Source organism: Sapajus apella, unplaced genomic scaffold, assembly GCF_009761245.1.
Source record: "Sapajus apella isolate SASKATOON/1434 unplaced genomic scaffold, GSC_monkey_1.0 scaffold22, whole genome shotgun sequence".
In the NCBI taxonomy this organism is placed as follows: domain Eukaryota; kingdom Metazoa; phylum Chordata; class Mammalia; order Primates; family Cebidae; genus Sapajus; species Sapajus apella.
The window spans coordinates 21,091,546-21,106,320 of record NW_022436962.1 but is presented as its reverse complement, the minus strand read 5'-3'; the positions used below and the strand labels follow the sequence as shown (position 1 = coordinate 21,106,320).

At 42.6% G+C, this 14,775-nt stretch overlaps 1 protein-coding gene and 1 long non-coding RNA gene across 5 annotated transcripts in view; one reads left to right on the top strand and one right to left on the bottom strand.

Annotated features, from left to right (window-relative positions):
* The window catches only part of TGFB2 (transforming growth factor beta 2), a 93,993-nt gene extending 83,050 nt beyond the window's left edge, over nucleotides 1–10,943 (bottom strand). For 3 of the 4 annotated variants that reach the window (XM_032289257.1, XM_032289259.1, XM_032289260.1), the window contains exon 1: nucleotides 8,040–10,943. In XM_032289257.1, coding sequence (XP_032145148.1) covers nucleotides 8,040–8,385 — 346 coding nt within the window. In that variant the 5' untranslated portion in view covers nucleotides 8,386–10,943. The remainder of the gene's footprint in view (nucleotides 1–8,039) is intronic. The other variant, XM_032289258.1, reaches the window with a different exon arrangement.
* LOC116558947 lies at nucleotides 10,936–13,935 on the top strand. Its single transcript, XR_004272244.1, has 2 exons — nucleotides 10,936–12,948; nucleotides 13,839–13,935. It is a non-coding gene; the product is annotated as an uncharacterized LOC116558947 (long non-coding RNA).
* Nucleotides 13,936–14,775: the final 840 nt, after the last annotated feature.

Below are 14,775 nucleotides of genomic sequence, written 5' to 3'. Positions count from 1 at the left end.
ACCAGCCTGGCCAACATGGTAAAACCCTATCTTGACTAAAAATACAAAAATTAGCGGGGCGTGGTGGCGTGTACCTCTAATCACAGCTACTCAGGAGACTGAGGCAGGAGAATCACTTGGACCCGGGAGGCAGGGGTTGCAGTAAGCCAAGATTGTGCCACTGCACTCTAGCCTGGGTGACAGAGCAAGACTCTGTCTCACAAACAAACAGACAAACAAACAGAAACAACCAAAGGCTTAATAAATTACACTTTTTGTATCAATTAAGTGCAGAAATAAACGCTGAATGTGTTCATGGCAAGAAAAAAAAACACCAGGTTTTGTGCAAGACTTCAGAGGTGTATTTTCTTTTCTATGGAAAGAATTCAGAGCTTGTGAATGTCATTCTGGTTAACAGAGAGAGAGTCACCATTCTCTCATGGATGTATTATATCATTTACCAAGAGGGCAAAAAAGGTCATGCTCTCTATTTCCTGGGCTCTGTATTAGGGCTTCTATTACCTGTGGTGGCTGAAAGCCTGATTTCCATAACACATCACCAGTAGAAATAGCTGTTCCCATTTCTTCAGATGTCAAAGGGACAATATAAGTATTAACCTCATAGGATTGCTTGTATGAAAGAGTTCATAAATGTAAAATATTTAAAACTATGCTTGGCCTATAATTAGTCCTCAATAAATGTTAGCTTTAATCATCATCATTATCACCACCTTTATTATTATCTGAGAATTGGAACCAGAAAATACATGGTGATGAGAAGCACTGTGCTCTTTAGCATGGTGACATGACCCATCAGACACATTTTCCCTGATAATGAAGGAAAGGACACTGCATCTCTCCACATCTCCTGGTCCTGACACCTCTTTGAACTTACAGATTCTTCTTCTTCCTGTAGTTCAATCTTATTCTCTAAAGGGAATGCTCATTCAGCAAGCATTCCTTGATCAAACACAATATGCTAAGCTCTATAAGAATATAGGTAAGTTAGACCTGGTTTCTGTTCTGAGGCAATCTACAAACCAGTGAAGAAGGAAACCCAGAACAGAGATAGATCTTACTAAGATCAAGAGAAAAGAGGCAGATAGAGTATGCAAAGAGCCATCAGTATGCAAAGGAAGAACTAATTAAATAAGACTAGGACAATCGAGGAAGGTTTTCTAAGGAGGCAGCATCTGACTAAGCACAGAAAGATTTTGTTTTGTTTTGTTATTTTTAGAGGCAGGGTCACATTCTGTTGCCCAGGCTGGAGGGCAGTGAGGCAATTGTAGTTCACTGCAGCCTCAAACTCCTAGCCTCAAGCAATCCTCCTGCTTCAGCCTCCCAAGTAGCTAGGTTTACAGATACATGTCACCAGGCCCAACTGAATTCTCTGTAGAGACAAGATCTTGCTATGTTGCCCAGGCTAGTCTTCAACTCCTGCCCTCAAGTGATCCTCCTGCCTCAGCTTCCCAAAGTGCTAAGATTATAGGCGTGGGCCACCATACTAGGCAGAAGAATTTTTAAAAGTGTGAAAAGACAGCTCTCTATGTGGAAGAAACAGCATAAACAAGACCCTAGAGGCATGAAAATAAATGACCCATCTGGGTAAAGGCAAAGAAGATGATGTGACTGGAGTACAGTTTTCATGCAGGGATTTAGTAAGAGGAGGGGCTGAGAAAGGAGGAGGGACCAGACTCTGAAAGGTCTGAACCTAATAGCCTAAACTCTCAGGCCTTCGCATAGGAGGACTAGATAGTGCCAGGCATGGTGAATTACCAACCCTACATTCTCTGTTTCCAGCCCCACCCCATCCCTGCCGTGAAGTGGCAGAGGCCACCAAAGGAACAATCTGAGTGAGCAAAGGAAAGAGAGCCACTGAGTAGAACTATTACAAAGAATGAGCTGGAGTTTCCAAGACATCTCAGGTTAATGGAAGTGGTTCCCAGGGCATCGCTTATAATCAAATTTTTATCTCTCTAAAATCCAGACCCTCTCTTAAAACCAATGGCATGTTCACTAGAGTGCTATTTTTTTTGATTAGTGGCACATAAAATAATGGTACACCCTAAAGCCAAAGGCATTTGAGACTCTGAGAATTGCCGCCAGGCAAAGCAGGCCTACTCCAGGCCAGAAGCAGCTGCACTAGGTGCTTCTTCACATATGTCATCATCAACCCTTTACAACCCTAGGAGGCAGGTGTTATTTTCTTCTTCTTTACAAGGGAAGAAACTGAGGCCTGGTTAAGTAAAGGGAGTGCTGTCTCCCACAAACTCAGCAAAGTATCGAATGGGGACATGATGCGAGAGCATTCGACCGTCCATCCATGCAGACATTCCACCACAATGAAGGAAAAGAAGCCAACTTTTGAGAAGGTGGGGAAGAGGCCAAGGGGCAGTTTTATTCAGAGTCAAGGCCACCAAGCCAATTCAGAAAGTAAGGCAGTGGTGAGAGTGCAGTGCAGTTCAACACCCACTTCTGTTATCAGCGCTTAGGAAAGAAACAAAACAACCATCAAAAGCAGCTTGTGGTTGTAGCGTGATGCAAATTCATTCTAAACAAATGACAGAAGCAAACTTTGTAGTCTAAACAGACCCATCAAAGAATCCCTAACATATTATTGAATCTAAAATAAAATACCTGGAGAAGGCTGAATTCCCAGGTTAGAAACTATCATTGTTTAAAGGAAGTTGTTTTAAATGAAAGCACACACATGCCTTCAAAATGATAGCGCACATTTATCTATCTCCGGCAGAGCCACATTTTGTCAAGCTGCTCAGTGGAATACACCCGTGAGCGAGCGGAAGCACTGCCAAAATAGAGCAGGCACATCAGGCAAATCCAAATCCTCTCTCCAGGAGCCCATCAGTACCGGAAATGCTACATGGAGATAGTGGAGAGGGCTATTTCCAGAGCTCTTCATGCAGTCTCCTGCTCACTGCTCACCTTACTCCTGAACCTATAAGGGGGTGCGTGGGGCAGACACAGGGGTAGGCGGGCGGGAGTGGCAGTTGGCCAGAGTCCCACTCCAGTGGTGTCCCTGCACACCTCTCCCAGGACCAGGCAATTCCACTCTAAGTTCTCGAACCTTCTAAATAAGCACCTAAAGTATGTTGTAATCTCTGGGCAAAGGCCTACGAGACAATGACCTCCTTGGTTCTAACCCAGATTTGATGTGGGTTCAGCAGTGAGTCATTAGCCCTTTTTTCACAACTCAGTTTCCTCTAGGAAAAATGATCTGTCATTCTTTCATATCTTTATATGAAAGATGCTGTGACTAGGTTACATCAGCATCTTTTCACCAGGGAGAAGTCATCATTCAAAAAGTGCAGCTCCTCCAGTAGGCCACAGGGGGTGCCGTGGAGACACAGTGGGCTCCCCCAACCCCTTCCTTCTGTGGGGTGGAGAGGTCCCCACCTGCTCCCCAACCTCTGCCAAGCCTCTCTTTCATCGGGTAGGGCCTTCTCAGGAGAGGCATAAAGCTGGCTGGCCTCACTTTGCAACAAAGACGACCCAACTGCTTCAGTTATAAATAGTATACTTCTTTGAGAGGTTTTTCTAGTCTTTGAAAAGTAAAAAAGAGGAGGAAATCCTGAAGGAGGAGCATGTGGCCTAACTTAAATGCAACCACAATTAGGCACTAGAGTTAGTACAAGCAATGATGCCATAAAAAAGGGAAAATTAAAGCCCGGTCTGTTGTGTATTAATAACTCAATCATTCTGGAAGTCAAGGAGTTCAAGCCTGTCTTCGATACACTCTCCTTTTCTTTCTGTTTCTCTCTCATACACCCACATACAAACACACACAGAATCCTAAAAAATAAAATAGTAAAAATACTTACTACATAAAGCAGAAATACCACTATGTTCCAGCAATTGCTAATATTTTCCTTCATCGGGCAACTGGCCAACAGACCAGCAACTTGTATATAGAAAGACATATTCATGAATTGAATGCTAAGTCACATTCCCCAAAACCGTAGTGTCACTGGTTTTCATTCTACATTCCACAATTTAACTTGGAAAATTACAGAGGAAATAGAAAAGGAGATTGCTTCATGTTAAATATTTAACATTCATGTGAAACAATTACAAAGGAAACCTCATTGTGAATTTTCAGGCTGTATATTTTTAGTTCATCTACTTCAAAATGGTAGAATAAACCAAGATGATTATTTACTTTCTCCGGTTGCCTAGTTTGGAAATCCCACTCTTTATTAACACAAACTGCTTATTTTCCTTGCAAGGAGAATCCATGATAATTCCTCACTTCTTTTTTTTCTGTTCTAACATCACGCTGCTGCTGACTGAAGCTATGAATGGATAGATCAACACCATCACTTAAGCTAAATAAATGGGTAGTTTTGATGTCTCTAATTTAGGGGATTTAAGACCAGAAAAATAAAATATACACCATATACAGTGGGCTAATCCACACTCCATTTAATTAAGATAACTGTTTGACTATCCTCCTATTCAGTGATCTCATTTGAATATCCTTTGATCATAAAGATATTTTATTTTTGCTCCTATTTTAAAAATGGTACTATTAACAGAATTCAGTAACCCCAAATAAATACCAGGGCTCCTCAACAGGGGCACTACTGACATTGTGGGCAGGATAAATTTTTTGATGTTGGGGAGGGGGGGGTTGCCCTGTGCATTACAGGATGGTTAGAAACACCCCTGGTTGACCCACTAAACAATAGTAGTACCCCTCCACCCCCAGTCATGATAACCAAAAGTGTCTCTGGACATTGCCAAAAGTTCCAGTGGGAGTAGAAGTGGGGGGGTTGGGGGGTGGGGAGAGAAAATCACCAGGGTGAGAACCACAACATGTGCTGATTGGTTACAATGAAAAAGGGAGAGAAAAGAAAGAAAATGAAACTTTTTGTGTCTTCCGCTTTTTGACTGTCCAACTCTCAACAGATTTTACATGCCAATGATTTGAATTCTTCCTGTGTCTAATGGAATCACCCTTTCTAAGTCTGTAAAACTTTGTGCAGCATCTTTCAAATACACGTGCCTCGAACTTCAAATGGATTGTTAAACAACTAGAAGTCCACTAATTCCCAGTGGGCAAACTATCGGTAAACCTTAGCATAACTCCACTTTGAGTCTTAAACTAACAGCACATGAAAAGATCAATAGGAATAAATTCAAAACTAATCAGACCCCTTCTTTAAATGTTGACACAGTATTATTTTTATCCCATAAATACATTCTTGACTAAAATTCATCCTAGGAGATTGGCACTTGGCCAGTTCTATTCATATTTACTGTATTTATATAGTACACTTGGCCAAGGATAATATTTAAGACAAAATATGCCTGAGGGCATATACAATATCTCTTATATTTTTACTTTTAAATCTCCACATTGCTAAAAATATTTAGTCTGAACTTTATAAAATGTCCCACAAAGGGCTATCAGCAATCTGTAATGATATATAGCTCACTGAGTATAATGAGAGCATATTTGTAATACTTGGGCTGCAGTCACTCCCTGAACGCTAATAAGTTGGTGGTAAAAAATGAACCAGTGATCTTTCCCATGCCTTCATCTCTGGGGCTCATGACCCTCACCGGACTCACTGCAGGGAATGACAGGCACACTCCCTCCCCACAGCCACCTCAGTGACAGCTGAGTTAAAAGTTAGGCAGAAAAGTTCTAAAGAGGGAAAGCTGGCATATACGCCAATGCTGTACTTTCAATTTGATTTTTAAAAATAAGGTTTTTTTTTTTCTTTTCCTCTTTTTTATTTTTATTTTTTTGGAAGGGTTTGCTATATTCCAATGTAACTAGAAAGTGCTGGAAAATCAGTTAACCTATTTTCTATAAAATTATCCAGTCCTTGCACAGTAGTATCAAACCTGCTGTTAATATGGCTGTCTGCTCCTAAATTTCCATACGGAATACAGACTTTTTAAAGCCTGTATTCTTTGTATGAAAACTGGCAGTATATTTTATTTATCCTGGATGTATCGGAGGTTTTCATTTATTTGGTGGCTGGGGTGAAATGGAGAGGAGAATCCACACATTGATGTTAAATGCCATACTCTGAAATCCTCCTAATAATCTAGGAATTTTTCCAGTTTGTTGATGACCGTGACCCCGGGTTGGACCATTTCAGCTCTTCAGACTGAAGTGTGCTTGAGAACAAAGAATTAATGCCCTCTTGGGTTACTTGCTGTCTCCACACCTACTCAGTAATGAGACCAGAACTCCTTTCTGTGTTATAAAATCCCTGGCAGTTTACTAGAACTTTTGCAGATAAACATTGAAAGATGAGTTATTTGGGTTCTACATAACATACTTTCCTCTCTGCCCAAATACCAGTAGAACCGGTGCACGTGCTAGAGAAAGCAAACTGACTCAACTCCTTGTTTGTCTAAATGGTTTTGGACTAATTACAATGAACTTTCTTTCCTAATATCTCCCTGGCTCCACCCCAGATAGAAAGCTTTACTTCCCGAAGGGGATAACCAGGGGTGGAGTGTATTTATCAACACTGCTGTGGATAGTGCCATAATTACAGTAATAAAATCATCCTGCTTGCCAGAATTCTCTGCATCTGTTCTGCTATACAGCAAGAACAGGAGAAGCTGCAGCAAAATAAAGGTCATCGGGAAAACTGCGGTTAGATACATGGGCTGACTTCTGAGACCATCAAGTACAAGACATGACAAGTCACATAGCTAGGACTTGTCAAACTAAAAATAAATATTAAAAAAAGAAAAGCACCACCCTGCAATTAGAACCTCTATGATAAAATTATCAAGATGGCTGTATTATCTATTTAGCCAAGACAGAGAGACTTTGCAAAGGCAGCTAGCAAGTATATAGGGCATGGAAAGGGGAGGGGAGAAGTGAGCAACCAATGAAAAGTTTACGACTTGGGATTTGGAATAGGCAAATGTTGAAGAGCTTTTTGTTTGTTTGTTTTTTCCTTTTCTTCTTCTTCTTCCTGGTATTTAACCCCTCTCAGGTATTAGTGGATGCTGCTGCCTCTTTTCTTGTTTTGTTTGTTTTCAAGAACTCTGAAATAATTCTACACTCTCTCATCCCTTCCTCTACAGTAAATCATTTCACTCCCATTGCTACTGTATGCCAGCTGGTTTTGAGGACACTGTTCTCAGAGAAGCCAGTTTAAAAACAAAAAACGAAAAACGGCTGTCGTCTACTCTGAGTTTTAGAAATGCATTGAAATAACTGCAGGAAGCCTACGAAAAGGCAGGAGCGGGATAACAGACCAGAATAACGTAAGAAAAATGATCTGCTACACTGGAGTTCTGAATAAGGCAGGCTTGGGTGTATTCTGAAAAATAACGTGAACTAAAACCTTTTAAAACACAGTCAGAAACGAAGTTGTCCTTTCTGCCACTCCAGGTGAAAAGGGAACGTAGTGATAGGATTTTGCCTTCGGGTAATTAAACATCTAGTGATGGCAAACGAGACATCAAGGACTGAGGGCTTCCAGGTGGGATTCTGGAGAGGTCTCCAAACCGGGTTTTGTCTCGGCGATGCTGACATTTTTAGGGGAGTTAGAGACAATAGCGAAGGCTTGGGGAACCAGCTGATAGGTCAGCACGGAAAGGGGGCGCCTTCCGGAGAGGCTAGTTTTGAGACACTTTTTTTTAACCCGTTCGTGCACCAATTCGGCGCGCTCCACGCCAATCGGAGCAAAGAAAACAAACCTACCAAGATTCCCAAGTTTAACTCTCCCCCTGGGAGCACCTCTAGTTTGACAGAGTGGGGCTGACTCCTAGCTGGTGGCCGACTAAAGAATTTTAGGGAAGAAAAAAAGAGAATAACGCTTTTAAAGGGTTGAATTGTTGGGGGAAGGGAGAGATGGAAAAAATAAAGTAGAAAGTAAACGTTTTAAAGCCTGATGGCCTCAGGCATACAGCTGGAAAGGAGGTGGACGGGGCGAAGGACAGGAGAACGGGAAAAGAGCGAACGGGAACCGCGAGAGGGAAGGGCGATCCCGGGAGCTGCTGCGGTTTTGAGAGCTCCGGGCAGCGCTAAACCTCGAGGGATGGAAGTGAAAATGAGTACTTACTTTCGGAGGGGAAGAAGGGCGGCATGTCTATTTTGTAAACCTCCTTGGCGTAGTACTCCTCGTCGCTCCTTTCGCGCTCGCAGGCGGCCGCCCTCCGGCTCGCCTTCTCCTGGAGCAAGTCCCTGGTGCTATTGTAGATGGAAATCACCTCCGGGGGGACTTCCTCGGGCTCAGGATAGTCTTCTGGGGGACTGGTGAGCTTCAGCTTGCTCAGGATCTGCCCGCGGATCGCCTCGATCCTCTTGCGCATGAACTGGTCCATATCGAGTGTGCTGCAGGTAGACAGGCTGAGCGCGACCGTGACCAGATGCAGGATCAGAAAAGCGCTCAGCACACAGTAGTGCATTTTTTTTAAAAAGGCGGAAAAAAGGTTGTTTTTTAAAAGTCAGAAAAAAATCAACAATTCTCAAAGTATAGATCAAGGAGAGTTGTTTGGTTTTGTTTGTTTTTGATGCGAAACGTTTGCAAACAATCTATTCAATGCCCAGTAGAAAAACGTATCTGCTTGAATTCCTTTAAAAATAAAAGGCAAGTAGTTCCAAAAGTGGAAATATTAATACGGGACGGGCAGGGGGAACCCTGACTTTGGAGAGTAAGAAAAAAAAAATTCTTGGAGCAACGAGATGGGAAAAAAAAAAGAGACGAGTGGCTATTAAGCAGAAATAAATTTAAGAGGAGGAAATGGAGTTCAGTGTGTCAGTCTCGGGTGCGGAGTGGCGAATCTGAACTCGGCTCCTCCGGCCAAAAGGGAAGAGATGAAAAGGTCCCGGGGCTGGCAGCTGGCGAACTGACGGGAGGGGCGCCGGGAGCGCGGTGAGGGGGGCCGCCGAGGCTGACCTGGGCTGAAATTTATATATTTAGAGAAGGAGCGGTTCGGCCCTGCCTTCCACTGCGGCGCTGAGAGCAGGAGCAGCAGCAGCTCCGGAGCAGAGAAGCGCACACGTGTGTGCGTGCGTGTGTGTGTGTGTGTGTGTGTGCGCGTGTGCGCGCGCTGGGGGCGAGCCCGGCGCGCCGCGGGGAGGAGTGCGCTTCGCGCGGTGCTCGGAACTCGGTCGGGTGCAGCAGGGGCCGCAGAGGCTGCTGAGGCGGCGCGGATCCTGCTCCCGGAGCTGCGCGCAGTGGCCTACACCCGGACGGGCGCGCGCTGACCCGCTTGGTTACTCCACGTTGCCGCCGCCGCCGCTTGCAAACGCATCCAGCCTCCAGCTCCCTCCTTCTCCTGCTCTTCCTTCTCCTGCTCCAAACGCCAACCCAGCCACAGACGATCAGCCACCGCTGTTGCGTTCACCCCCTGCGGATCACAACGGCAGCCTTTGCGACACCCTGGCTGGGGAGTTTTATTCCAGAGGGGGTTGCGCAGGGGCTCCCTGGGACTCCCACCCTTTCCCAACCTCTCCTGGCTTCTCCCCAAAGTGGAATTGCTCGCTTAGGGTAGGTAGGCACTTGCCACCCTAAAATAGACCCTCTCTGTTTCCTCCAGTCTGCAGCCGGGCAGCCCCTTAGTTTGTTCCTGGATGACTCCCTAGACCGTTAGGCTAATATTCTCCAACCCCCTCCCCTGCCTCTTTCACTTGCGCTCTCGCTCCGCTGTCTCTTTCTCTCTTTCTCTGCCTATCTCTATCTGTCTCTCTCTTGTCAGGAGCTTCTGGAGCTCCGCTCGGAGCGAACCTCCTGCTGCCAGCAGATAACATCACGATCTTGCCGGGGAGGAGAGATTTATAAGTTCTCTCAGAACCACGTGTCTGCCTTCAACAAAGTGACGTGCTAGGATTACAGTCAGAAGTCCTCTCGTTACTTAGACCACGAGCTCTCCCCGAACCGTTGAGGGGGTGTGGAAATGAGGACCGCTGTGGGGAAGGGAGGAAGGAGGTGGGATGTGCGCTCTGTGATTTACGGTATTTACTTTCTAGTCATTTCGGACAGGTCTGTTGAAGGACAATCAAGTCTCCCGTTTTCACTTAGTGTAGCTCAGTCACAGCCTCCCAAACTGAATCACTTGCTCTAGAATGGAAGGCTTTCCTCCTGTGTTACGTGTGCACACATGCTTCTATGGGAGGGAACGCCAGTCTACTCAGGGCCAGGCCAGTCCTGAAGACATACCTTCTGATCTTTTAAATTCATATCCTCTAATTTTCTGGGATACCTCAACAGGCTGCCATCCTAGAGTTTGTTCTATTAGTTTGTAGTTTACCATATAGCCTTCTGTTTGTGAACTGCTGGAAAACAGAGAGGCATCATTTTTTACCTAAAGAATAAGGTATATTTGTTTGTTTTACTGACTTGAATGGTCACCTTTGTAATTTGCTACCTAGCCACTTCCTGTATGGCTTTCTCTTCACCTTCTTGCTAGGCTAAACACTATCAACCAACTTCATTCTTTCCATAGCATTAATCCAGGAAGCTGGAATTTTAAGTGTTTGGTGTCTACTGTTCTACACTACTCATAACTTGACATTTTCTATTTCAACCAAGTCTAAATTAGATGAATACAAGAATAATTCTTACCACTGTTCCACTTTCTCTTTTTCTTTTATTTTACCTTTAGTTACTCAAAGTCAACATTTTCATTTCAGCATGACTCTGCAGCCATACTGACTAGACAGATGATTTAAACTGGAAACACTGTTGAGTTTTCCCCCAAACCCAAGGTGTCTATACTATTCCCTAGTTCATATGTTCCCTAGTTCAGAAAAGTCACAAAGAACTTTCCACCACTTTTGGAATTTATACTTTAGATGTGTATGAGGCCTAGATTATCAGTAGAGCACTGGATAAATAAAATAATAATAGCTAACATGTACTACACTTAGTAATTTGATTTGTGTTGTGTATGGTCATTTAATCTTCACAACAACCCTGTAAAGTGGGTATTATCCATATTTTGCAGATGAGGAGACAGATACAAAGAAGTTAAGTACTTTGTTTAAGAACACAGTAGGTGGGATAGCTGGATTTTTGCAGTCAGGATCCACTATGTTCTTACCCACTATGTGCTTTTGAGAAACTGTGGTCCCAGAATATGTTCTGACAAACAGAAATCCTGGGTCAAACAAGTCTGGGAGATCCTGGGTACTCTACTGTCCTCTTAGATTCCTCATTCCGGAACATTACCATGTTAAAGGCTCTGAAACTCCTGCGGAGAACAAAACCTTTTCGCTCTTTTAACACAGCATTTTCTGAACTCCCTTGATACAGAATTTTTTCCATTATCACATATTGAAAAACTCTGGAATAAAATAACTGTTCCAACCCATTTCTGAATAATTCTAAAAATTATGTCTAAATCAGTACTAGCAGGTTCCTTTCCTTCACACCAGTTTTGAATTGAAACAACTTGAAAGGAGTTAGAAACCAGCTACCAGCCCAGTAGCCCAAGATAAAGATAATCAAGAGGTACTACTGTCAGATTAGTAGTTTCCTCCAGTTAAGTCCTCCCTCTGAGTTCAGTTTGAGAACTGCAGTAGGCTAGCTCTACTGATTGGACAAAAGGTGAATATTCCTACACCTGTGGCCATTATAGACATAGAGCAGGAGCTCCAAACGAGAGCCATGAGTGAAGGTCCTGCTGTGGAATACGGCTGGTTACCTGAGTTAGCCGTCACCATATTTTGCTGAGGATATAGGTTCAGCTTTCCCGCAAGCCAGTGAGCATTTCTCATGTTTACAGACAACCTTCTTGGTACAGACACTGATGCACCTTAAGTAGATTCAGATTAGAGTGTGGGGAGAGTAGCAAAAGTCCATTTACATCACTTCTAGGAAAACGGCCTAAGCCATAAATTCTGGGAGACACCCCTCTTCCTGACATAGACATACACACTTTTGCTCATATACTTAGTTTATTGAATACCTATTGCTCACTTAACAACTCCTCAGACCTGAGACCCCTGACCTATTCATAAGACGCTACTTTAATTTCCCCAAAGCCCAGGATGGTAAGACAGAGGAGGTATCGGTAAAAGCTTCTGGAATGGGTAAGTACAGTAAGTGAGTATAGCAAGAGAGGAGAAGCCCCCTTCCACCTCTCAAATGATCAGTTCTTTGAAGACCTAACAGGCAAGATCGCAAGAGCTGTCTCCCTGGTAACTGTAAATGAATCCTTTCTTCTATTAAATAATTATTTTAATGCCTTTTCATCTCTATATTTAAAAAGAAAAACATTCACTAAATTTATGGACATCTTATGTGCCAGGGTCTCCACAGTCTTCATGGTAAAAGGGTATCTAACTGATATACACCATCTTGACTACTTCAAGGAGGCAGGAGAGCACCATGGGTTAAAGGGCTGGCTCTAGTTATAGTTTCCTGGGTTCAGATTTCTGTCACTTTCTGGCGTTGTGATCCTGACAGTTACACACTGACTCTCTGAGCTTCTTATCCTATCATGTCTTTATTTCTGTCAGGGAATTTATAATAAAAATATCTGGCCTTCACTCTCTCTGAAAAGCTAGGGAAGAACCCAAGAAGAATCTGCTTCTAGTTATGCCTCCTAGTGTTTCTGCAGGCACATTTTAAATATTACGGTATTTTGCCCCCCGTAATTATAGGAGGAAAGGACAAGAAAATACACTTTTGGTGAATAAAATGCTGAATGACTATCAAAGTTCAGTTAAACATTCACGATTAAAGTCTCTTATTAACACCCTCAAATGGAATTTTGTGTTTCCAAATTACAGAGCTAGAGGGTGCAGCTGTTTCCGTCTTAGCCATTCTCCATTCTTCAATAGGTGTATTCACTTAAGTAACGTGGAATTTCTCCAAGAGGCTGAAGAAAACAAAACTACTCATCCCTGTCCTGGACTTTTACGCCTATGGATCATAGGTCCTTCCTAACATTGACCAAAGAATAACTTCATTTGTAACAATTCTGGAAGCTTTCCAGGATAATTTCAAGCATGAAAATAAGGAGGTGAAAGAAAGAAATATATGGAACAACTGTAATTGATTACATTTTCCCCCAAATAGTGATACCGGATAAATGCAAAATAACCCTTTAATATGAAAATACACCAAAAATCTTTTAAGCTTTTATTTATAATTTTATATTTGATACTACTATTCAAAAACAATGGTCTATATCAATTTTGTCTCATGTTCTGTATGCATTTCTATAAACAGCTTCATTTCATTATTCTGGTTATGAATAATGAAATGGAAAGGTGGTTTCCTCATGAAAATAATCTGATTATTATTTGTATTTAAAGGTTAATCTAAGGAAGAAGTATTATGAAAAAAGGAGGGAATGATGGGCAAGGAGGAAAATGGAAAGAGGATGGGTCTAAAGAGATCAGAGGTGATAAAAGATAAAGAGACAGCACCAAGAGAAACCAGAGCATATCTGCAGGTTGTAAGGCTTTAAAGAGATAAACTCATCACACTAATGATACACCGTGGGAACGTTATCTCATCTTTTGGAATTATGCTTAGTTGACTGATGACTGCTTATGGCTTTTGGGCCAGTCATAGCTCTACAATTTTAGCTCTCCAGGAAAGTCTTTCTTTGGGAGGCAGTCTCACAGGGGCCTGCGCTATGTCATCCGTATAGCTGCAGCCTGTGGGGTTTCTTGACCCTGGTGAAATTCATCCACTAAGATAGCGTTTAGTGACTGACATTTAAATAAATGAACATACGGTAATAGTTGGCATACTGCGTAACACTATGGATATGTGCTTAACAAAATGCTAAAAAATGTTGACAAAAAGAAGCCAGCGGTAGTATTTTCCTTATTTTTTAGAGCAGTATTTGACACTCACCTTTACAGAATCTCTACTCCTACTTCATTTATTCTACCACCACAGAAGTTCACAGACTTCACAAGGCAAAAAGCCAGAATGGTTGCTGAGGAGAAATGGACAGTGTCTTGGCCAACTAAAAATGAAAACAAAAAGAGGTGAGTGATAGAGAAAAAGATGACTGTGTTCTCATAATTAAAATGAGTATAACAAAACTTTTTTTTTTTTTAAGATACATGTTCTTTAAATGAATTTGTGTCTGTTGTCATCTCAGTGGGCTTCACAGATTGGGGGAAATTCCAAATGTCTAAATTTCCGCTACCAAAATTACCAACCTATATTTCAAACAACTTTGCCCTTCCGCTGCCTCCATCAGCCTGCAATTAAAAAAACAAAAACAGGCTGGGCGCAGTGGCTCAAACCTGTAATCCTAGCACTTTGGGAGGCCGAGGAGGGCAGATCATGTGGTCAAGATATCGAGACCATCCTGGCCAACATGGTGAAACCCCGTCTCTACTAAAAATACAAAAAAAAAATTAGCTGGGCTTGGTGGCGTGCACCAGTAGTCCGAGCTACCCGGGAGGCTGAGGCAAGAGAATTGCTTGAACCCTGGAGGCAGAGGTTGCAGTGAGCTGAGATGCACCACTGCACTCCAGCCTGGCGCCTGGCAACAGAGCGAGACTGTCTCAAAAAACAAAAACAAAAACAAAAAGCAAAAACCAAGGGTCAATAGTAATTGCATAAAAAAGAAAACCCAAGTGTAGTTTATGATAGAGGGAAAAACTAGTAAATACGTATTTTTAAAAGCCTAAGTATAAGGATTTTTTAAAGCACAGATATATGGAGGGTTATAATTTATAAAACTAGAGACTACAGACTACAAACTCACTGATGATTATGTTAAGTCTTAGTAGAAAATAAAATTCTCATAACTAGGGTAACTATATCATTTATCACACAAATCCAAACGTTTTTTGGAGTAAAGAGGATGCCACTCATTGAT